We start from the raw sequence: 25,873 nt of genomic DNA on the forward strand, positions 1-25,873 counted from the left end.
CCATGGCAGCTGCTCAGCGCCCTTGCAGGCAGTGGTGGCCGGGTGCTGACAAGCTCCATGCCCACAGGGTTGGGGTTGGAGAGCTCTTGCGCCCTACTGCAGCCCACCCCAGGTCCTGTGGCCCCAGCTATTGTAGTGGCCCTTCCAACTCTGGTGGCCCCAGCCATTCTGGCAGCTCTTCAGCCCTAGCCATGGCTCGGGAGGGTCACAGCATGGGCGGGACATCTGGGAGGCATAGACAGCATCTTTTAATTCCAAAGTCTGTTATACCTGGGTCTGTTAAATCAGGGGTTTAATGTACATATTTAGCTGCATGATGGTCATTCATTTCTCTATACCATTATCTCTACCTCTTGTCACTTTCCTTCCTTCTAGGCCCAAAAAGGCTGAGTGTGTTAATCACAGTAAAGGATAGAAGAATATTCCCCTGTTGACTTTGTGGGGGGCGGGGGTACACTCTTGAGCAGCCTGCAGGGGAAGGACACTGTCCTTTGCGGCAACATGAAAATTCACGCATGGGTGGAATCCCCTTTCCGTGCCTCAGGTCTGTTGCCTTGCCATTGGGTTGGCATGGTGGGAAATAGGCAAGGCAGCTAGCTCTCGTGGAAGTCCCCCTTTCCTATTTAAACGTTCCTGGGCTTTCAAAGCTTCTTCCTCCATTGTAGATAAGGCTAAAAGGGGACCGACTTCCAAAACAGCAAGACCTAGAATTTTGCTGGCGAGTGGGGGCTGGAACACATGAAGCTGTCAGAGTACAGTACTCTTCTGATAACTGTTACTCTGCCCGCTTCGCCCCAGGAATAAGTAGAGTGAGTCAGAGCCTGCTTGATAGCATCAATGGTATGTGTAAGTGGGTATTTCGTCTCACAGATGACCGAAAAGTAAAGCTGTAGTACAAGCTTATTCCGACTGACCTAATTAGTTACAGCATATTTTATTGATGTGTCTTTGGTAGCAATGCCTTCGACTTCTATGGAAATAACTTGGGGGGAAATCCTGGCTCTGCTGACGTCAGAGTTTACAATTAACTTCGCTGGAACTGGAGTTTCACCCTTTGTTCTTAGAGAGAAAGGAGTTCCCTTTCCAAATTAGTCTTCTGTTCCTTAGCTTCCCAGTTATGATCAGGGGATGTTAATTTCCTTTTTTGCTGAGGCCTACTAAACTTAAGGCTTTTTAATCTAGAGAATACCTTTTAGCTAACATTTTTGTTTAAACTTTTTTGATTTCTGTCATCCTTCCACTTTCTCTCGCAGGAGTGTAGTTATTTCAAACTTCCAGTTGTCTGACAATAGTGGGAAGATGCCCTGCTTGTACCCTTTTTAATAGTTATACTGTTGATTTTTACATAATAGGTTTACAAAATACTGGTAAAGAAAAATCCAGAGGAAAGTTGGGTGGTTTTCAGAAGGTACACTGACTTTTCCAGGCTTAATGACAAGGTGAGTAACATGTTTAAACTAGCCAGTTCTCAAATGATTTGTCTGACCTTTCTATTTCTTTTGTTTCCTTTATTTCTGACTTTGCATATCTTATGTTGTCTTCTGCTTTTTAATTCCTTTACCCATATAAAGAATTAGTTTGCTTAGGCAAATGACTGGAAAACACTGGGAATTACCACTTTTAGAGAACAGATGGAATTTTTTTCAAGTGAAACTGTTCTAATGCTTTGTAATATACGAAATGTATGTACTTGAGTGCAGGGTATTTAACTCTTATCCAAGTGTTTAATTAGTAAAATTGGTTGGTTGGCTAATCCTCTAGGCTTCCTGTATAACGGGCGTCAAAATACAATAGATCTTGAAAGTGCTGCAAGACTGCTAAATGTAAATTAGTTGGTCTTCCTGAACAAATACCATGTCCTTAACCCTAGGCAGGTCTAAGCTAGGAAAAAAATCAACTTAAGATCTGCAACTCCATCTGTAAAAAGAGTGTTGCTGGAGTTGACGTATCTTAGGTTGACTTTCTCCGCTGCCCCCACAGCTGTAGGTTGACTGGAGAAATGTTCCTGTCAACTTCCCTTACTCTTTGTGATTTGTGAGATCTAGTGGGGTTGATGAGGATGTCCTCAGTGTTCTATTTAGTGCACTCCTACTACATACACTAAATCGAACCCTGGAAGATCAATTAATGCTGCAGTGAGTGTAAACATATCCTCCATCTTCCTCTTACTAGAGCAATAGAGTATTATTTATGTAGCCTCCTCATTTTAATAGTACCTCTAACACAGTAGAATCATATTGATTGTTCAACAGTATGATCCGATGCTCCTGATTTATATGAACACCTAAAGTATGACATATATTTGTGGGAAATGCTAGTCTTCTATGTTTGTCTTCAGAGATTTGGGAGTTAAGGTTCCATAAGGACTGACTTTTTTTTTTTTTTTTTTTTAATTACAAAAAGCTGACATAAGTGAAGGCTAATACTGGGGAGAGCAGCAGCTTAACTTTGAAGTTTATGGAAATAATGTCCATTTACAGTGAAATTCTGGTACTTCTGCTGGACATGTTTGTTCAATGTTTGTAGAACACACATTTTCACATATTCAACCACATAAGAGTCTACAAAGAGAAATTGTGTCCTCTTCATTCTCCAGAATAACTGCATTACATTTTGCCTCTTGCTGTTTGGCATTTCTGTTTCCTCTTCGTTATGTTCACTGATGAGTCTTTTTTTTATTTCTAAACACATTGTAATTTTGTCTTTTCATCCTTGTTAGTCTTTTCACTTGTTTTGTTCTTTCTTTGCTCTTTTTTTTTCCTGACTACCCAAGCAAGAGACTATTTAGGAACACAGACCCAAAGAAGTTTGTGTGCAGTAATGAGTATAACCAATGTCCTGGTTCTTGTCTTGCAGTTTAAGTAACAACTGACACAGTACACATATATAACATTTTTCTTGTGTGTGGGTTGGTTGGTTGGTTGATCTGCAAGCCCACCTGTATAATAAGGTGTCAAAATGCAGTAGATATTTAAACTACTAGAGGACAACTAAATGTGAATTGGTCTTCCTGGACTAATTTCAGAGCCATAACTCCCTCTTTCTCAGTCTGTGCAGTGATTTGGCACTTGCTAAACCAGATCATACCCTCTACTTTCTCATTTTCTTTTTCCTTGGCTGAAGTGTTGGTGGTTTTGATTCAGTTGCTAGGGGCCTCATCATCTATGTGACAAATAATGTTTTGTTCGTCAGACCATGGCAAAAGCCAGAATTGCTAGCCATAGAGATTTAACTCCACATTCTTTTCCAGGTCAAACTGATTTGTTTTGGTGGAGAAGCTGGCTTTGCCCCCAACCCTGGTATTTAAAAAACTTATGTGGGACAGGCAGCCCTGGCTGGTGATCCTATGGATGGGACTCCCTGTCCCACATAAGTTTTTTAAATATCTGGCAACCCTAGGTGAGAGAGATTTAAGCTTGGGGGATGAGTGGTCCTGAGAGGGGTTTAAGCTGGGGGACAGGGAACAGTGTTTTGGGGCTGAGAGGGGCTTAAGCCGAGGGTTGGTGCATTTTTCCCAGGGGAGAAACTCCCCCATCCCCCACCCCCTTGTTTTGAATTGCATTGGGTCACAAAGTGTTCTTGAGCTGCCAGAATGGCTCCCAATCTCAGACAGGTTGGGAATTGCTGAAAGGAATCAGCACAAATTTGAACGTGAATATATAACATATATTATCCATACCAAGTGTACGTTTGTTCTGGGCCCACCTTGTGCTTAAATCCCTATTTAGAAAGCACACACGATGAATGACCCCCCTTGTGATAACTCACATTAATATTCAGTTCAGGACCATTGTGCGTAGGTGAATAAATAGTAAGTTCATCATTTTGAACATTTATGCATGAATGACTTCTGTTCCCTTTCATACTTGTGCTATTTTACCAGAATATAAAAAGTAGAAGTTCTAGTTATCCTGACATTTCAAAAACATTTTGTTGTGTTAATATTCAGCGAAATACTTAGCGTTGGAATTTTGCTCCAGCTGTGTATCTTGAAATATTAATGCTCTATGCCAGAAGTGCCTCATGTATGTGTCAATAGTGCTTTTGATTGGTTGGCCCAAAAGGGGGTGACTTGCATTCTTCTGGATTTGTAGTGGTTTTTATACTTTATTTGTATAGCCCCTTTCATTCCAATGAATCCTAAAGTGCTTTCCAAACTGTATGTAACACCAATAAAATATTAGGTTCTATACTACTTCACATTTGCATAGTGCTTTATCGTTCCTAATGGTATAAAAATGAAAGCATTGGAACACAATCACAAGGTACCTCAAGGTCTCATCTTTCAGATGGAGAAATCAAGAGGTCAGTTGACTGTCCAGGGTCAAACGGTGAACAGCAAAACTGTGATTAGAACTTTACACAATAATGTGGATTAGTCATTTTATGTATTCCAAATATTCATGTTGCTTAAAACTCCACCATGAAGCTTCTAGGGGTTCCATTCCAGTCCCAAGCCTGCATGAAGCAGGAGGGTTGATCAGATGAGTGGTGAGATGAGTGTGCAAGAAAAATATGAATGAAATCTGATGCCAATACAAATAAAAGATAAAAGATGCTGGCTCAGACGTTGCACGAATAAACAAGGTCCGTGATAACAATTGAGTGATCAGGGTTGGGTCATTAAATTGGCTACCAAACGAAAATTACAGCTCACATACATACTGTCAGTTGGAACGTGGAACATCCAAACACTGTGGGCAACTGCAAATTAGAGCTGCTTCGGAAGGCGATGGAGGGATACTGATGCAATATACTTGGACTGACGGGGATGCGTTGGGCAATGTCAGGAGAGAGGTGCATTTGTGAAGTCAGTTGGTCAAGGAATGAAATGAAGAATGAGGCAGGAGTTGGATTCCCTCTTAGCAGAAGAGCTAGAGGAGCATTTTTAGGATACAAACCGGTGAGTGCAAGAATGATGGTAGTGAGATTCAGAGCAAAAATGTTCACCATCTCAGTCATTCAGGTGTATGCACCCACACTGGACAGTAGGGAGGAAGAGAGAGAGTTATTCTATAAAGACTTGACAAAGATGCTGGAGGAAATACCGAAAAGAGATGTGTTTGATTATTGGAGGAGATTGTAATGTGAAGGTCGAAACAGATAACTAAAGTTGGGAGAGAGACATGGGAAGGCTTGAGTACAAAGAAAGGAATGAACAAGGAGAGAAATTAGTAGAGTTTGCTACGGAGCATGAGATAGTGATCTGCAACATGAGATTCCAAAAAAAGGAGTGTAGGAAGTGGACATGGTGATCAAATGATGGGGAGTCCAAGCGCACGATAGATATGATTTTGATAAGAAGATGGGTAACATCAGTACAGCAGTGCCGAACTTTCCAAGGAGCAGGTATAGACTCAGACCACAGCACAGTGATTGCAAACATCAAGATGTAACTCAAGAGAAAGGGTAAGACACAGTTTAAGAAAAGATGCGGCGAGGCTAGGTGAGAAAGAAATAGGAAATGCATACAAAGCACCGCTGGAAGAGAAGATTAGGAATGCAGCTGCAGAGGGAGTCCTAGGTAAGAGAGTTGAAGGGATAGCCATGGCGATAGAAGAGGCAACTGAGCAGAGGAGGAAGAGAAGATCAATAAGAAGTGGATTATGCAGGAGACCCTGAAGTTGGTCTAAGAGAATAGAGTGTTGAAGATCAGAAGGGATGTTTCTGAGAGGGCAGAACACCAATATAGGGTGAAATGCAGTGAGGTAAGGAAAGCAACCAGAAAGGATAAAGTGAAATGGTTAGAGGAGCAGTGTGAAGATATAGAGAGATATTATGACAAATGTAAGACCATGGGGATGTAGAAAATGATTAGGAATATTAATAGGAGGTGGCAGCTGAAGCAGATGGTGATCAAAGACGAGAACAAAGAGATACGAATGAGCGAGGAGAAGATTGTGCAGCAATGGAGGAGATAATGCACTGATCTATACAAAGTGCAGTTGGACCTGAATGTCTCAGAGAGACTGATTTGAAGAACTGAAAGAGAGATCGCCACTGAGCATCGAGAGCAAGATGGATATTTCAAAGGAGGAAGTAGAAAGAGCAGTGAAATGCCTAAAGAACAACAAGAGCCTTGGAAATGATAAGAACATGGGAGAGATGATCAAATACAGTGGAGAAAGTATGATTCTGGAAATATACTGACTGTGTAGTATAGCATGGGGAAAAAAGGAAAGGCACCTAAGGAATGGACAAGATCCGTGCTAGTGACGCTACACAAGTAAGGAAGTGCATTGGAGTCAAGAACTAAAGAACAATTGCCCTAACAGGTCGTCTAGGCAAGGTTCTGAAGATGACAGTGACGGAGAGACTAAGATTGCAGATAGAAGAACATCTAGCGGATGAGCAAGTAGGGTTCAGGACAGATGGAAGTACCATACAACAGATGTTGGCGCAAAGATTGATAGCGGAGAAAGCTCAATGAAAGAACACAAACGTATGCATCTGCTTCATCTTTTTTTTTTTTTTTTTTCCTCAGAAGGTATTTGACAGTATAGATCAGAAAGTGACTTGCACGATGGTGGAGTCATATGGAGTGGATAGCAGAATGATATGGTGGGTGAAGGATATCAATGACAATGTGGAGGCTGCAGTGAGAACATGCAGGGAGTTGGGAAGTTGGTTTAGAACGAACAGAGGTACGAGATAAGGAGATCTGATATCACTGAATATCTTCACACATCAAGAGTGCGATGGACAAGGTCAATGGAGAGGTAGAAGGGATATCTGTGCATGAGAAAAGAATGAACAACATGAGGTTCACGGATGATACAGTTATTGAGGAAGATGAGGAGAAGCTAGCGAGAAATTGCAGGTGCTAAATCGGGAAGGGAAACGGTATGGACTGATTATGAACATCAGTAAAACAAAAACAATGGTATTTAGAGATAAGGAAATAGGGAGGAAGATTAGTGTAGGTGGGATTGAATTAGAGAGCACAGAGAAGTTTGTGCCTGGGGAGCAACATAACATGATCTAGACTAAAAGAAATAGAGGCTAGAATAGCAAAAGCAAGAGCGAGTTTGAAGGCAGTGGTTAAGATCTGGAAAAGCAAAGTGATCATCTTAGGAATGAAGCTGTCTCTCTCAAGTGTATGCATTCAGCAGCATGTTGTACAGATGTGAGACATGGACGATAACACAAGATTCAAAGAGAAGAATATTGGTGTTCAAGAGGAGTTGTTCTAGAAGGATCCTGAGAATCGGATGGATGCAGATGGTCAACAACGAAGACTTAGAGTGGAAGATACAGCTGAAAGAGAACCTTCTGCATAAGGTTATACAACGCAAGTTACAGCTATTTGGGGATATTTTCAGAAAGAGCATCAAGTGAAAAGTCAAGACCGTGGTGTTTGGCATAATGGACAGTTTGAATACAAGAGGCAGACCCCACAGAGAATGGATAGATGATATGGTAGATTGGTGCGGAGCTAGTCTACAGAAACTAAGCCACTCCATGCTGGACTGGGAAAGATGGAAGGAAATAGAGAGGCATCAGACACTAATGGGTGCTGAGCTCGCGGGTGGTGATCATGTTGCTTAAATTGCTGGGATTGTGAAGGAATTTGATTCTAAGTGCGGGGGAAGCTGTTTAGTAGTTCATGTAAATGAGTATTTCAATAGGTACTTTTTGTAATCCTTCATTTGTTTTTGGTTTCAATTTCAGTTAAAAGATATGTTTCCAGGCTTTCGATTGGCCCTTCCACCAAAGCGCTGGTTTAAGGATAACTATAATCCTGACTTCTTGGAAGATCGACAGTTGGGACTACAAGCATTTCTGCAGAACTTAGTAGCTCACAAAGACATTGCTAACTGGTATGTGTGTAACCCTACCCCCCCCGCCCCCCCACACACACATAGTCCAACACCTGGAGATGGCCCATCTATCTGAGCAGTGAGGTGTAGAATTTTGTTGGCAGTCTGGTGAGTTGGGCACTGCAGTAAACCAGTATACAGATGTTACTACATCTTTTTTTAGACTTTCTAAAGAGGAAATTATGGGATATTTGATTTTAGATGGTTAATTTCCTTCACATTTAAAAATATTAAAGGTGAGAAAAATACAAAAGCATGTTTATTCTGAAATAATTTCTCTGTGATGAATACAGAATTAATATGTTTCAATTTTAATTTAGATTTGAATGAGAGAGTGTTAAGCTTTCATAGTTTTAAGGTCCTTCACTCTACTCCATAGTCACTTCCTATAGTGTAAAGTGGCCGAAATAGTCATTTGCAGCTCTGGATGCTGCCACCACTGAAACAATAGAACCAAATTCAGTTGATTTAATGCCCAGCAGGCAATTAAATAAATAAATAAAAGGGAGGCATTCCCTCCCACCGCCCTGCTGGCCATTAAACCAACTGAGTTTAGTTCTGTTGTTTCAGCGGCGGCAGGGCAGGCATCCACAGAGGAGTCAGTGGTGGGCAGCATCCAGAGCTTCAAGTGACTCTATTTTCACTCTGGGACAGAGCAATCTGGCCCCAGAAGGGGGCACTAGAGTGGGAGGTTCTGCATCCCCCGTCCTCCACATTGGCTGGCTCCCTCCACCCAGCCAGTGTAGGTCAGCAGTGGGGTGGCATGCCAGGTAAGGCAGGCAGATCTGGATGCTGAGAGAGGAGGGGAAGGCAGAACAGACAAGGGGAGATGGAGGGGAAAATGTCGCTGCTGGGTTTCTCGCAGGGGACTCCTGTGCAGCAGCCACCAGCCCCTCTATCTGCCATTGCTGCAGGCAACAAGTTCCCCCGTACCCACCCCCCCGCCCCCCAGGCAAGGCCCGGCCGCAGAGTTTGCAGGAGCACATGGCAGCCTGGATCCAGGAGGAGCACGTGCCCACATGTGCTGCCTCCAGTTCCTGGCTGTGCTAAATGCCAGAGCCCCAGCCAGGGTAGGTGCTTTGTCTTCACCATATTTTTTACCTTGGCACAGCTAATTACTCTGATGTGAAGCTCCTTTTTTTTTTTTTGTTTGTTTGTTTTGTTTAAGCTTTGAAGACAAAGCTTTAGGTCTTGTCCACACTTGAAATGCTACAGCACAACCATGTGTTAGCACTTCAGTGCAGTAGATATTACTTACGCCATGCATCTGTAGACATATCGAGGGTCTCATCTCAACGTCTGTCTGCACTAGCTTCCAACTTCGAAGGGAGCATGGTAAGTAGGGCTAATTAAGCTAATTCTCCCCCACAGTAGCTTCGAAGCCGCAAACTCCTGGCATTCATGTAGCCACAGCTAAGCCGCGGGCACTTCAAAGTGCCCGGGCTACTTCGAAGTCCCTTTTACTCCTCAAAATCTTGGAGTAGAAGAGACTTCAAAGTAGCCCGGGCACTTCGAAGTACTGGTGGGTTACCTGTGGCTACACACACGCTGGCGCTTTGAAGTTGCCAAGGGGGAGAATTAGCTTAATGAAGTGCTGCATGTGCACCCCAGCACTTCATTAATAATCTCCCGACAAGCTACTTACCATCCTCCCTTTGAAGTTGGGAGCCACTGTAATTGCAGCCATTGTGACTCATATTGAAGAGGGCTCTCATCCATCTGAGAGACATGTTCCACCACAGAATATCCTGTAGTCTGGTGGAATGTATCCCAAGTCAGGAGACCATGAGTTGTCTCAGCTCTTTCGCTGACTGCTGTTAGTTTCTGTATACTTCAAAATCAATATTAACTGAGATTTCCTGCTCCTGTTATGGGGGCAATAATTATTATTAGCATACCTGATAAAGTGTACAGGATCACATCAGGCAGAGCAAAAATAGAAATCCAGTCTGTAAACTGACAAATCCACTTTGCCACCCTAAGTTGCAGAAGAAATATGCCAAATGATGTGGTTTGATGCTACTTCAGGGGTGGGCAGTAATTTTCCCAGATGGGCCACTCTACTAATTTTGGTACTGGTGTTGGGTCAGCTCTGGGCCCTCCAGAAGGGGCGAAGCCTTGGACGGAAGAGTTGAGGCTGGGGACTACAGAGACAGAGTGCTGTGGATTTGAAAATCATGGACAATACGTATTATGACCCCTTGTTAAGTTAATGCCATTCTTGAAAGGAATGGTTGGAGTGGTTGGGTGTATATCGTAAAACATTGTTATTTAGAAGTGAATTTGTGTGTTTTGTCATATCCATTTTAGTATTTTGGTTAATGAGAGATTTCTGTTGGAGAAGGGGTATTGTTTTGGAGTGTTTGTAGAGTGTATTTGAAGAAGACCGAGTGTGTCAGTGTCAGAGATCTTGCCTTTTCTCTACAAATACTTGAAGATCCTGTCGCTGTTAGCTCCCCAAAGTTTAGAATTTGATTTAATAAGCTTATTTTTCTAGAAAGTACACCTTGCTCTTGGAGGTGTAACATTCATCCAGACTGGGGGACTGGATGTCACGTGGCATTACTAATAAGCTAGAGAGCTTTCACTGGTTTGAATTTTTCCCAGCTGAGCTAGAATTTAAAAATATTACCATTGAATGGCTATTTGGAGGAGTCTGGATCTCAGTTCCAGCTTTCTCATCACACCAACATGTTGCTGAATTGCTGAGAGGCCAAAAACTGCATGTTCTTTTGAGAGGAAGTCTCTTTGCTTCTCCTTTCTTGCCGTATTAGAGGGTTGAGACATACTTGCAGAACAACGTATGGGAAACTTTCCTGCTAACTGGACTTCATTTACTAGGGTTCTGAAGGTGATACCTTTCACTAGCAGTGAATTCACACAGTAATTTAAAATGGAACTGTATGGTGCTATGGAAGTTATTTGGAAATATGCAAATTAAGTCTTAATTTTAATAACATGTCACATGGAGCAGCACAAAACTTAGTAGCTATGCATCTCTCGTGATCATTTTCCTGGTGCATTTGAGAGCTAGACCAGCTTGAGGTATTCACCTACATAAGATATTCTACCAATCCATGTAATGAGGCAGAAGGCAGAAAGGAGTGTCACCTGTTAAGTAAGGGATTTTGCTGTGCTTTGTTCTTAAGAGGCACCAGCATCTCTCTTGTCCCTCCACCTACGCTAGAGGGAATCTTAAAGGGAGGCAGTTTCCTGCTGTTGCTTTGTAGGATAGTGTCACATATGTGGTTGCTGCTTCCTCTGCTGCTAACTGGATGCAGCATAATCTCCCTCCATCTTTCATTTGCCACTGCTGCCTTTTTCTGTCTTATTGCCTGCTTGTAAATAGGCAGGTATTAGCCGACTCCAGGATTTGGTAGCTAAGATCCCATGGGAAGCAAGTCTAAGGGGGAAAGAGAGCTCAGGGAGTTGGCAGTTTTTCAAAGAGATGTAGGAGCATAAGAGCAAACTATTCCCATGTGTCAGAAATATACAAAAAGTATGGTCAGAGACCTCCCTGGCATAACCAGGAAATCTTCAATGATCTGAAATGCAAAAAAAGTCCTACAAAAAGTGGAAACTAGGTCAGATTACCATGGATGAATATAAATAGGTCCCTACCAAATTCACTATTCATTCTGGTCAATTTCATGGAGGGTTGTCAAATTGGTCAGTTTTCTAATTTCATATGTGTATATGTGAAATTTCTTGGTGTTGTAACCCTGCGGGTCCTGACCCAGAATGGAATTATGATGGTGGAGTGGAGGAGAGGCAGTTTGCAAAGTTGTTTTGGGGAGGGCGGTCCAAGATAGCCACTTTTTAGTCTATTCTGCCTTCAGGGCAAGGCTAGAGGATGTTCCTGGAAATTGCCAATTAGTTGGCCCCCTGAGAAAAATGGGTGCCTTAGCACCAGAAGAAGCCGTAGGGGGTGAAGCCCCTACACAGTCACCTCAGCGGAAACCATTGCGGGGGAGAAGAAAGACCCAAACTGCATGCCACAAGCGACAGCAGGAGCCCTGAAGAAGGAGGGGGCAGAAGCCTGGAACCTGGCTAATGTTCCTTTCTAAGAAACCGCCCTAATTTTTGCACTGCCTCTTAAGTGGCCGTGCTGGGAAAGGAAAACTCTGGTCCTTAGACAGCCTGGACAGAATAGCAGCTGGGAGCCCCAGGCTCCTAGCAGCATGAGAAGATCAGATTTCATGGAGAAGAGCAGATTTCCGTCTGTGACACATTTTTGACAGCCATGAAATTAGTATGGCCTTAAAAATAAACAAATAGGAGACTGTACAAAGAAATTTAGAAAGGCCAAGGCACAAAAGGAGCTCAAACTAGCTGGAGGCATAAAGTATAACAAGAAAACATTCTACAAATACATAAGAAGCAAGAGGGAGACCCAAAGACCGGGTAGGCCTGTGGCAGGAATGGAACAATAACGGAAAATGCAGAATTGGTGGAAGTGCTGTATGACTTCTTGGTTTCATTTTTCACTAAAAAGGTTGTCGTCATTGAACATCTAAGATAGTGAATGTCAGTGAAAATGAAGTAAGATCAGAAACTAAGCATCATAGGGGAAGAGCTACTTAAAAATTACCTGTGGCTTGTCTATACTTACCAAAAGATCGATACACTGCTGTTGATCTTCAAGTTTGATTTTTCGTATGTAGTAAAGATGCAGCAAAATTGACCTCTCTGGGCTTGTCCATCAACCCCTGTATTCCATGCTATCATGTTGAGTGAGGGACATTGACTCAAGACTAAAGTGGCTTGGACTTCGCTAGGGAAGTAAGTTGATCTTGATATGTCAATTGTAGCTACACAAATGCCAAGGCTAGAATTGCGTATCTGAAATTGACTTATTTCCCTACTATACACTTAGCCTTATGGAAGTTAGATGTGTTCAAGTCCTGGGTCTGAGGAAGTGCATGACAGAATACCCAAGTTGCTAACAAAAGAGATATCTGAGCCATTAGCAATTGATTTTTGAAAAGCCACAGGAGAGACTCCAAAGGACTGGAAAAGTGAAAATGTAGTGCCCATCTATAAACAGGAAAGTAAGGATAACCCAGGCCATTACAAATCAGTCGGTTTAACTTCAGTACCCAGATGGACAATGGAGCAAATAATTAAACTGTTAGTTTACAGGCACTAATTACCTTATCTTCTAGGTAACAATGCAGATTTGTCAAGAACAAATCCTGTCAAACCAACCTCATAACTTTCTTTGACGGGATAACAAGCTTTGTGGCTAAGGGGAAAGCTGTAGCTCTGTTATATCTAGAAAGGTTGTAGAACATTATCATTGTCTAACGTGCTCCTAAAAATCTCCAATACGTAATCCTGCCTTCAGGACTGGACTGGATGGCCTCTCCGTTCTCACATTGACACAGAATCATAGGACTGAAGAGACCTGGAAAGTCCCCTAGTGTGAACTGGAAGTGTAGAGATAAAGGAAAGGGAAGAAGGCTCTCATTTCACTCTTCCTCCTCCCTATAGTTCCTGTTTGGAGGGGTAGATGGGGCAGTGAAATTAAATTTAAGCACCATAGTAATACAAATAAAAATGTATCCCCAAGGAAGTTACAGTCAATGGTAGTCATAGTTTTTAATTTCTTCTGTGAATGCAAAACATAATGTACATTTTTTGTCGTTGACTCTGCCAAAAAACTACAGTAAAAAAATCACAGGACAGACTTTCAAGAATTCAATATAACCTATTGTAAATAGAAATATTTACTTAACAGACTGAGTACTTACAAAGGATTGTTATGCTTTTTGGTTATCCTGGTTCCAACACAATAAGAGCTTTACACTATTTGTCACCTTATTCTAATCCCACATTTTGTAGTGTAATAGAATTACTACTAAAATCATGATGAAACTGAATACTTTAAAATTCTTTGGATTGAACTTTGTCATATCAAGGGTGAAGATATTCGAAGACCATGGTGAACAGCAATGCTTCTATGTAATAATTCTTCCGCATTAGCCATATACAGTCTCATTCAACAGAGCTCCCGTCTTATAAAAAGACTGGCTCAACCAGATAAAGATGGATTATAGAGCCATGTTAAGAGGGTCAGCTGTTTAAACAAACAATCGACTGAAGGTATTGACATGCTGCTCTCACATGGTGGTTTCTGCAAAAACGAGTCCAGTGGCACCTTAAAGACTAACAATTTTATTATGGCATCATGCCTGCTAACAAGGATTAGGGGGTGCTAGGGCCTGGTGATACTAACGGGTGCAGAGCTCCTAGTGCTGTATGTTGCTCCCAGAGCACTGACAGCTGGGGCTGTCGGAGTGTGCTTCAATCTGGGTGGTGCTGAGGGTTGACTGTCCCCAGTCCCTCCTCTTGTTCCCAAGGCTTCTCCCCTTCCAGGGCCATGGAGCAGCTTCCTACCCCCACCTTGGCCAGGGATCTGGTGAGGCTGTTGGCTGTACTGTATGGAATAAGCTTTCATGAGTGGCAACCCACTTCATCAGATTCATGAAGTGACAGAAAAACAAATAGATAGCAGAGATGGGAGTGTTCCATCAGAGCTAATTCAGTCAGGTTCAAAAAGACCCAACTTTGTGTGGTTGAATAACTATTTGACATGTGAAAAATGTTGGGTGGTTTATTTTTTTTCCTAAAAAATGAATTATTACTCTGTAATCCAATCAGTCATGGCTGGAGCAAATCTAAAATTACCAGTTGTATTAAATCCAGTCACAATTCATACAATTACAGAGTGATTTTAAGTTCTGTAAGAATATTTAGGTCTCAAAATTCTTAGGAAAAACTGTTTTTAATTTCAGAAAACTAAACGAATAGTTTTATACCGCTCGTAATTTGAGTAGGAAAGAAATTTGAAACTTAAGTAATGTAATAGAATTCTGGATGCAATTCTAACTTCAGAATTAATACTTTGCCTCTTATATGCGTTCCAACCTCGACTTAATCTCTATAGCAGCCAGCTGACTTACAAGAAAATAATTGTTTATGGTGGTCCTAAGGGATACTGTTCCCTACTGTGATTAGAAAGTGGAGCACTGGGGCAAGTGAGAATTCAGACAAAATATTGTCAAAAATAATTCCTCGGAGCAGGAGTTCACTCAGACAGCAAATTGGAAATACCATCATGTAGTCATTCAGAAGTGAGCTGAAAATACATTTAGGAACATACTCAGTAATCCAGGACCTTTTTGTGAGATTTGTGGATTGCAGAGTAAAAAGCTGAAAGAGGGAAAATAACAAAATTAATGGTTACGCATAGGGTACACATAGGGTAGAGAGTGTGTTTCTGCATTTCTTTTGGTTGCCAGTCTCAATTAAAGTTAATTTATTAGACATGGCAGCTGAAAAAACTTGTTCCTGTTAAGTTTTATATGTTCTCTTTCTTTCATAACTGCTGAACTTCTGTTCCTCTGTTTCAGACTTGGGTATGAAGGTAGGAGGTGGAAAATGGCATTCTTTGCAGGCAGCCTGTAGGGCAGTGGTTCCCAAAGTTTTCAGCATCACACCACCCCCCCCCCTTTTGATTTTTTGAGAGACCCTCACACCGCCCCACCCCTCTCTTACCACGGGCCAGACACCCCAGCTGCCTGCCTGAGAACTTCTCCCTCCCCCAAAACCAGGTACTGGCAGCCCGTCCCCTAACACCATCTTCCTCCTCCTCCCCCACAACCCACACTCACACACCTTTGCAGGAGACAGCTAGTTCCACATGGGCCTTTGCCGGCTGCCTGCTTTTTATAGCGGCTGCATTGGGTCACCCACCTGAAATGGCAGGAGCTGAGAGCTGGAAGCAAGGACCAGCTTTTTCTTTGGGTGGGGAATGACTGGGGGAGGCTGGGATGCCTTGCGCCCTCCCCCCTCCCCGGAATTTCTTCATGCCCCCCCCCCGGGGGAGGCACACCCCCCCAGTTTGGGAAACCATGCTCTAGGGAAGGAAGAGGGGGAAGTGAAATAAGGCCCCCCAGACTTGTTTCTACTGCACTGGGTCTAGCTTTAGATGCTGAAAGAGTGTAAGGGGTTGCATTCTTAACATAGGTTTTAGTTCAAGTTAATGATGATGCTGTCTGTAGCAGAATAAACCTGAACTACAGAAGTCAGGTCTTGGTAACTCAGGAAAGGAGGTAGATTTGAGAAGATTTTTAAAGAAAGCATTTGTAACTTAAAATCTTTTTTTTTTACTTCAGTAAATGCACAAAAGCTATTTAGTACAAGTACTATGGTGCTCAAATTAATAATTACATACACAAAGACAAAGGAATGCTGATATATTATCTATTGCTGTCAACTTCTAGCTTCTGTTTTTTAACACAAGAAATGTCTGATTTGAAAGATCAGTGTGTATTAGTTACAAATGTTGTCTATAAAATACAGGTTTTAGTAAGGCCATAATATCCACTTGCATATAATTCTTCTGTGTAAACCCAAATTTGGTAGCTGCCTTAAAAAAATATTTACAGGATAACAGTTAATGGATTTGGATTTTGAACCAAGATCCTGCAGATAGCTCCATATTGGGGCACTCTCGTGTCTGTGCAGAGCCCTACTGATGTAGTTGAAGAGCATCCCCAGAGTGATCCATGTGTAGATTCTAGCACTTACCTACTGATCTAAATAGTACTGTGATGATCATAGGTCCCCTTTTAATATTTATTAAGTTGGAGAAATTTACCATTTAAATATTTGAAGTTCCTGGGACATAGCTTGTCAAATTGTAATCAAAATGACTAGATTCTCTCAAGAAGCTCAGAAATCCTTGTTTTAATCTAGAAACTCCCCTGTATATTTTTAATTAATAATTTATGCATGGGTACAAAAGCTAATGAGAAATTCTTAGCGTTTAAGTACTGTTACTGGCCTAACAAATAGGCATAGCAACATAAAGAGTAATACATGAACACTCATGTGTATTGTCAGGAATAAAAGGAAAGCATTGGTTCCTTTTATGAACAAAATCATTTGTCCCTTGCAGAAACCCTTCAGCTGTGTTCAACTTTAAATGTTATTGCATGTTTATTTTACACTTCAGCTCTATGTACATATGTGTATGTTTACATATATATATTTTTGTTTGTTTTTTTTGGTTAAGTCTTGCAGTGAGAGAGTTTCTTTGTTTGGATGACCCACCAGGTCCATTTGATAGCCTAGAAGAGAGCAGGGTAAGTGTTATATAATATCATGAGATAAGAACAGATAGATACAAAACAATAATCATGTTTGTTTTTAGAGTAAAGTAAACTACTGGCAAAGCAGAGCAGAATATGTCAATAAAGACATTTTTGTTTAACATCAGGCCTTTTTCCTGTGTAGCTGGGGTAGGCTTTCATTCATTCTTAATCAGAAAGCAGGGTTAGTGCTATATAATACCATGCGACAAGAACAAGCATAGCAAAACATTAACATGCCAGAAGTAGTAAAGATTCACATATCCCTTCATGAGTCGGTCGTCATTCCAGAAGACATGCATCCAAGCAGATAATGGGTTCTGCTTGATAACAATCCAAAGCAGCGTGGACCAAGTCATGTTCATTTTCATCAGCTGAGTCATATGCCACCAGCAGAAGGTGATTTTCTTTTTTAGTCATTTGGGTTTTGTAGTTTACACATCCCAGTATTACTCTTTTAAGATTTTTGAAAGCATGCTCCTTCTCGAATTCTGGATGGAACTTCAGATTCTTAAATCTTGGGTTGAGTTCTGTAGCTATCTTTAGAAATCTCACATTGGTACTTTCATTTGCATGTTGTCAAAAACTTAGTGAAGATGTTCTTAAAACAACCAAGACTGCTGTAACTGAAATATAAATATATGACAGAATATGGGTAAAACAGAGCAGGAGGCACCCAATTGCCAAGGATTTCAGTCACTAATTAACACATTTTTTAATGAACATCATGAGTGTGGAAGTACAGTAGACTCTCAAGTTATGGGAGGGTTCTGTTCCACACACCCTCGCGTAACCCGAATTTCACATAAGCAGGGTCCGGCTTTTTCCCCAGGGGAACACACACTCTACAGCTGAGGAAGTAACAGAAAGGTAAGTCGGGGGGGTGGGGGGGGCAGTTGAGGAGGGTTAAACTGGGTGGTGGGTTGAGGGTGTGGGAGGCTGGCAGCGGGGTCTAAGCCCTAACCCACCCCAGGCTGCAGGGGGGCAAGGGGTGGAGCTGAGCTGGAGCTATGCACGGGGGTGGTGAGCTGAAGCCCTGCTTGGGTGGTGAGCCGAGCTGCAGGGAGTTTGAACCAGGCCAGTGGTGGGGGTGGAAGGGGGTGAACTGGAGCCGCACAAGGGGAGTTTGAACCGGGGCAGGGGGATGGAACCAGAGCTGTGAGTGGGGTGTTTAGCCTGGAGGGGGTGGGGGAGAGGTTGAAGTGGGGCATGACTGGGGCAGGAGGATGGAACCAGGGCTGCACACGAGGCGTTTGAACCAGGGTGGGCGGGGGGTTGAGCTGGAACTGCACACGAGGGGTGAGCCAGCAGGGGGGTGTGGCCAGGGAGGTTGTGCCGGAGTTGTGCCGGAAGGGTGGTGAGCTAGAGGCGGGGGTGGGCATTGAGCAGGAGCTATATGCAGGTGATCAGCAGAGCTGGCGGGGGGAGGGGAGTGCTGAGCCAGGGCCGGGGGGGAGTGAGTTAAGCACAACTGGAAATCATGCATTCTAGGGTTTATTGTAGGAATCAGGGTCAGCTGCGTAAGAGCAGGGTCGTGTGCTCTGAGACCTTACTATATGTCCTTTGGAACGGTGGCCAAACCATGAAGGGGCATGTGAATGTTTAGTGTATTTGGCATGTAAATACCTTGCAGTGCCAGCTGCAAAGGTGCCATAGGAAAACCTATTCTTGTTTCAGATGATATTGTAAGTAAGAAGCAGGCATTGTCATCTCCCATAAATACAAACTAACTCACTTCTCAGTGATTGGCTGAACAAGGACTGGGCCTGAGTGGACTTGGGAACATTGTTTTGTTTGAGTGCAGTTGTGTAACAAAAAAAAAAAAAAATCTACATTTGTGAGTTGCAGTTTCATGTTGACAAGCTGACACCATAATACTTTTATGAGGTAAATTGAGGAAAAAAATTACTATTCCTTTTGTTCATCACCTTAATATTGTAAATATTTGAAATAAGCAAGAAGTCATGTGGCATCTCCTAGACTAACAGCTGTATTGCAGCATAAGTTTTCATGGGCAAAGACCTGCTATGCATCTGAAGAAGTGGGTCTTTGCCCACTAAAGCTTATGCACCCATATATCTCTTAGCCTATAAGGTGCCACAGGACATCTTGTTTTTAATTGGTATTCTGTTGTTTAAGTGTGATTAAAACTGGAATTAATCATGATTAATTTTTGAATTAATCACGTGAGTGAATTATGATTAATCGACAGCCTGAACATTGACCAGTTTCTAAACCCTGAAAACTCTAACCTTTTGCGAAATAGAACCGAAGCCACATAATTGACTTTCTGAAATGAAATGCTTGGTTAATTGGAATGGTTGTTAGTTCACATAAAATGTTCACTGTGAATGATTAATTGGGTGCCATGTGTTTCCTGAAAGACTCTTTTTGCTATTAACAGGTCTGAATAAAAATACTAATGACCTCGATAAATTAAGATGAATTTACGGTAGTGGGGTGTGGCAGACTTTGGCTCTCTCCCCATCAGTATAGTTCACTGGTGGGCTGCAAGACATTTTGCAGATGACAGTCCGCAGGCACAGCCCCCTGCAGCTCCAAGTGGCCACAGTTCGCTGTTCCTCACCAATGGAAGCTGCTGAAAGTGATGACCCAGCATCTTCAACCCACCCAGCTTCTGGCAGCTCCCTTTGGCTGAAAACAGCAAACCACTGCTTCTGGGAGCTTGGCGGGAGGTTAGGTAGGAGAAGCACGGCAGACTGTCAATGTCAGCAAAATGTCCTGCAGCCCTCCAGCAGATTACCATGACAGGCAAAAAGCAAAAGATTACCTATATCATAGTCAATAAGATGAATTAACTTTTAAACTGTGAAATAAATGTAAAAATCAGAAATGCCTTTGAACTGGGAATATCTTGTGTTCTGTTTCAAACCTATAGTACTGAAAATATTGCAACCAATTTAATTGTTAATCATCAATGGACTTGCATGCTGAGGCAAAATACATTGTTTTTCCAAAACATTTTTACAAGTGACGTTTAGCCCTCTGAAAAGCAATAGAAATGTAAGTGCTATCTTACTGTAGCATAGCCCCAACTTCAGTAATATGAACCATATTACTTTTAACTTTAATAGGACATATCCCTATCGAAAACATTCACATTTGATAAGTCCAGTGAATCTATGGTTAATTGTGTGTAGTATTAGACCAAAAAGTTCATCTCTGATTTGGATGAGTTCATTATTTAAAGAAGACACATACATTATTAATCAGAAGTACTCATTACTGGTAGCAGACTTACTGCAGACATTAATAGAAGAGTAGGCTAGATGCCAAGACTTGTAGCATCTCCTGCACTAAATGGATATATTGCAGTATATGTTAGCCCTACACAATAAAATTGGAGAGAGGTTCACTGTGCAATTCAGTGGGGCATATATTCAAGGATTGCCATGCAGTACAGGGGGCCTACTTTGTCAATCTTGTGTTTATTTTGCAATTTGCTGCATGAATGCCAGTGACGTGACATGGCAAAAGTATTTCATTTTATGTCACAGCATAATAAATGATTCAAATTCAAGTTACATCTTATTAAAGACATAAGTACAATTTTTACAGGTCTTTAAATAATTCTTCAGGGGATCAGTACAAAGAAAATCAACTGTAACCCAAACGAAAAGCAATAAATGCAATCCACTGGAGTTACTGGAAACTAATCTTGAAATTTTGTTTTAGGCTTTTTGTGAAACTCTGGAGGAAACTAATTATCGTCTCCAAAAAGAACTTCTTGAAAAACAAAGGGAGGTGGAATCACTGAAGAAATTACTAAGTGAAAAACAAGTTCATATAGATACTATGGAGAAGAGAATTCGGTATGTTGTGGCTTTAGTATTTTAAAAATTTCGCAGATTTGTTTGGTAGCTCTCCAGATACATCAGTCAAGTGACTGTGCAGAAGGCAGTGTTTCAGGTAGTGCTTTTTTAGATATTGAAGGGACTAGCTAAGGAGTTCTGTGTTTGGTTTTTAAATAATCTTGTCAGTCATTCTCTTCTGTCTCCTCTAAGATGAGAGAACAGATAAGAATGTTAAATACAGTCTTATCTTTGCCTCTGTAGGCCTGGGTGTATAGGATGCCTTCCTGGAGGTGAGAGTGGTGGTATGTTGGATTTGCTTTAGAAGTTAAACTTCCCCTCTGTTTAAAAGCCTTTGGCTACATCTACACGAGTGTCTTTTCGAAAAAACTTGGGGAGTGGCCACACTAAAAATGCATTCTGTTGACACATGGCACTTTTGTCACCAGGCTTGTGCCTATCCCCTGCAAGGCAGAACGCCTTTCTCGACAGAATCTGCCAACAAAAAAGCTGTGTGGACTCTCTGGGAGGGCCCCTAAGTCAATGAACAGGACTTGCAGGTCACCAAGCAGCCCTGTCTGCTGTGGTTCCATTTGGCTGTTCTGTCGAGACAGGGCTGGACAGTGGCCACTCTGTCAACAGAGCGGATCGCTTTTTAGATTTGTTTTGGTGCATGCATGCATTCCGTTGACTGAAATTTTGTCAGAATATATCTTCTGAGAGTGACTTCTGTCAACAGATAGCTGTCGTGTAGACATAGCCTTTGACATGGCAAAATGGTTTCATGGTGTGTTCTTGTGGTTTTATCTCTTGTATTTCATGTCTGTTTACGTTTTTAACTTGATTGTTCTGGGGTGCTTGGTGTGCTGCAACAGATGGACAAATTCGCAGTGCCATTTCAAAGCTCTTTAGATCAAAGAGAAGGCAAAAAATCGTTAAAAAGTTTTTTTTTCGGGTGCATACCTACTAAAGTGTGAGTCCGACCCAGGGTGCTCTTGGAATATAGCAAGCCCCCGCTTTATGCGATTTCAACATACGCATTAATTGTATTAACATAAATGTTGAAATCCTGGGCTCCAGCCACCTGCTTCCCCCACCTGGCTTTCCCCAGGTATGCATAACTCAGTGTTTTACCTGCTGAATCCTTCATTCCAGAATCTTATTTGGAAAGGAATGACTCCGCGCAGCCATGTTGGAAGCTTTAATACCTCTTAGGATGTGTACTATGGCATATACAAGTTCACTGAAACAATAAATAGGGTATTGGATGTGTGTATTTAGTAATTAGCATAATATGAAAATAGTTTGAGGAAATATTAGTACGGCTATTGCAAAAAAGACAAACTCACAAACAAGCCACCTAGTCACAATAAATGAATATAAATATTATGCTCTCTATAGATTAAATTTCAACAAACCTTAAGATTGTTTTCAAGTGAATTTTAAATATTTCCAATCCAAATCCAGTTCCTTAATTTTATATAGCACTCTACTTTGAAAACAGTTTTCCTTTTTTAAGTAAAGTTAAGGATTGGAGGAGGTGTTTCTTTGGATAGGACAGTAAAAATAAATTTGATGTAGAGAGAAGAGAGGGAGACAAGAATGAAAAGGGAATCAATGAACAATGTGGGGAAAAAAACACACACATTTGTACTTCATTCACAATATGATCGAATACCAGACAAAATGTGCTCTGGCCACAATTCATATTCTCATATAAAAATATCCATACTTAAGCAGGATCTATAATCCAGGAACTTGTCATTAGCCTAGTAACTTTTGTCCCTCCATGCTTTAAGAAAGACCCTTTGCCTCTCTGTTTCATTATTAGCGGAACACCATCCTTCTTGGGCAGACTTGTGAAAAGAACTGAGTAGCTGTTATATCCACCAATACCACTTGTTCTCTACCACTGGCCATTTTCTGTCCAACTAGATTGTCACAGTGGCCCCTTCTGCCCTTTGTACCTGTGAAGAAGAATCTTGAGAAATATTGTCAAGTGTTCATTTGCAGTTGCTGCTAATCTCTTACCTGAAGTCCCAGTCCTCTGTTTGGGACATCAGAACCTTTTTGTGATTTGAAGGACAGAGAATTAGCTTCAGGTGAGGAATAAACTCTGAAACCAAGGCCCTGTGTAAACAATGAAACTTTTTAATAGTAAAAGAAACAAGGAGGAGGAGTAAGTACAGGGAATAATAGTTGTTCTTAAATAAAAGATCCAATTTAAAATGAAACATTAATTGCTTTTCAAGTGCTGATTGACTAGTGAATATTGTATCGTAAACATATTTGTTGTATTTTACATAAATGTGTCTCTTTAATTTGCTGTAGGGATTTGTCTTTAGGAAAACTACAAACACGTAGAATGTCAGGAGAAGAAAGTGAGTGCAGTGGCGAGGTGGAGTCTTCTGCTGTAGAAGCAGATCAGGGTGCCTTGGGAGATGACAGCTGGTAAATACAACTTTTTATATTTTTAACTTAAAATGTAGTAAAATATTTGACTGTATAGACATACTAATCACCTTCGTGGCACAAAACTGTTCACTGCACGATGTTAACTGCCATACAGGATGTTTGGTGTGGACCCTGGAGATTAGGAGGTTGTAGACTTGGCTGTGGATAATAGAATTACCATGTTTTGCAGAGGAGAGGCATGAAATTAATATGGAGCAACGAACTGGTTTCTGTATGATGTACTTACTGATCTGCTTGTTGCAGCTCTGACAAAGAGACTCATGAGGCGTGCTGGAGTGGCTCATTGACTGAAAACTCTGTACCAGAAATTGAAGTTGCTGAAGTTGCTTATACTGCTGATGAAGAGGAATAAATTAGCAGCAGCAGTCATTACCTTCTAAAGTTTCATAATGCTTGGGACACACTGAGCAGGCAAAAGCATGCAATAGCTGTAAAGAATTTATGGCAAGGAGCAAGAATGTACACATTGATGGTTTACATAAACAAATCCTTACCAATTATTGACATAGGAAATATACTGATTGTTGCTTGTAGTTTTTATTCAGCCTTTATATATTTAATATATTACACAATTGAATTATGGCTAAATTCAGCTATTCCTAGACTCTTAAGTACTAAAACAGAAAAATCATGATGATTTTCTTGTGTAGTGACTAAAGCTACATATATATATATATATATATATATATATATATATATATATATATATAGCGCCACTGATCACTTTATTCTGATGTGACATTTTATGTATCGCATGGTGCTGCAGATGTGATACATTTAATGTGTCTGTCTGGTATGTTTTTTCATTCTTGTATAGCCATAAATTAATGCTCATTGAAGTAAAGATGTATGTAACATGGGTTTAATAAGATTATATTACCTACAATATTTTTAAAGTTCTAAATGAAAATCATTTCTCTGGAATTTTAATGCAATAAAATAAGATAGTGTCAAAAGAAAAGAATTTATGAAATGGGATTATGACTGGATATTTTTTTAAAAAAAAAAAAAGCTTGTAGTTGTTGCTGAAAAGGACTGAGCCATGGGAACCCAAAACACATTGTATATGTTCACCCCAATATGCCATGTTGTCATAGTTGATTTAGTGCAGTAATACGTCTTTAAAATCCTACAACATCTTTGTCACACACCCACGGAAGAAGAAAAATTGTAAGTTTGCCTTTTATCCAGAACACTACCTCTTACTGTGTTGCTAATGCATGCGTACTTTGGTGTTTTTTTAAAATAATGCAGATTATATGGTGATGACTGAATGACTTGTTTAAAAAAAAAAGCCATATTTTTTCTTCATTCATAATTAGGTTGAATCGAGTTACAATGTATTTTTGTTTCAATATATTGTATACATAGGAATATTACTTACAAAACCGTCTACAGCCTATTTTTCAAAATGTGTTAAACCAGTGGATGCACTTTATAATAATAAAGACTCATTTGTGCCAATTTGAATTGGCTAATTTCTTTTGAGAAACTGGAGTTGCAGAGGAGGAGAGGATTATGTTGTGCCTTTTTGTATTTCATTTGTTCATTGTTAGAAATTTGCTGTAGAACTGTGGGTCAGCTTTATGAAATCTTTAATACAGCCTGTTTCTGTTCTGTACTTAATGAAAGTGCCTTGTTTTCTTCTGTTCTTCTAGTGGGAAGAATGTTCTTTATTTCCCCATGTCTCAGTCACTTCTTTGTTTTAATGCTGTTAATATTCATTGTCAGTGTGCTGTAGTTTTTTCAAAGCTAACTTTGTGTTCCGGGCTGTATATATAATGTTTATGCAAAACTGAACGAACCCTTCTGGGGAAATAAAATCATGGACATCATATCAACTTTCTTTATCTGTCGGTAGAAAGATTATCGGTACCTTTTGTAGAGAAAGGTATAAAAATCTATGTAAAAGATAAATCCTCTGTCTCATTATCATACCATTATTCAACTTCTAATCTAATTTCTGTCATCTCTATACCAAAATTTAATGTCTGTATGAAAATGTGGGATGCTGCACAGCATATCAGAAAATTTCCTGTGCGTCTGTTGAAGAAAAAATAAAAACTGATTAAACAGTTGGAATACATTCCTGGGATAGCTTTATTGGCATTCTGAGAATTCAATAAAATCAGACTTCTGGTACAATTTACAGTTACATTTTTTTTGATAATTTGTCAACTCCCAGTATATATCATTTATATGTACAAAAAAAAAACAGGCTGAACTAAATATACTAAAATAGTATTGGTTTTAAGATTACAGGTGTTTTAAAATATATCTTGGGGGAAAAAAATTCACTGAACATTTAGAAAAACAATGAGGAGTCCTGCAGCACCTTAGACACAGATTTACTAGGACATAAGGTTTTGTGGGTAAAACCCACTTCAGCAGATGCATTGGAGTGGAAATATAAGCACTCCTTGTTGGTTTTGCAGATATAGACTAACATGGCTATGCCTCTGAGATGAACCATTTGGACAGCTCTGTTGTTAAATTCTCCACCTATGTTAATTTGTTTGCATTTACTCATTTAATTAATATTCACCTAAATACAAAGATTTTTCAAAGCAACTAAATGGGAGGGAGTGCGGAGTCCGATCTTTTTGTT

General features: G+C 40.8%; 1 protein-coding gene across 9 annotated transcripts in view; it reads left to right on the forward strand.

Moving 5' to 3' along the window:
* The window catches only part of SNX16 (sorting nexin 16), a 36,754-nt gene extending 11,654 nt beyond the window's left edge, over positions 1-25,100 (forward strand). For all 9 annotated transcript variants that reach the window (XM_074987021.1, XM_074987018.1, XM_074987015.1 and 6 more), the window contains 6 exons: positions 1,353-1,439; positions 7,672-7,820; positions 16,903-16,972; positions 20,675-20,811; positions 23,122-23,241; positions 23,509-25,100. In XM_074987021.1, coding sequence (XP_074843122.1) covers positions 1,353-1,439; positions 7,672-7,820; positions 16,903-16,972; positions 20,675-20,811; positions 23,122-23,241; positions 23,509-23,617 — 672 coding nt within the window. In that variant the 3' untranslated portion in view covers positions 23,618-25,100. The remainder of the gene's footprint in view (positions 1-1,352; positions 1,440-7,671; positions 7,821-16,902; positions 16,973-20,674; positions 20,812-23,121; positions 23,242-23,508) is intronic.
* The last annotated feature ends 773 nt before the right edge of the window (positions 25,101-25,873 follow it).

The sequence above is a fragment of the Carettochelys insculpta genome, chromosome 2, assembly GCF_033958435.1.
Source record: "Carettochelys insculpta isolate YL-2023 chromosome 2, ASM3395843v1, whole genome shotgun sequence".
NCBI classification, from domain to species: Eukaryota; Metazoa; Chordata; order Testudines; family Carettochelyidae; genus Carettochelys; species Carettochelys insculpta.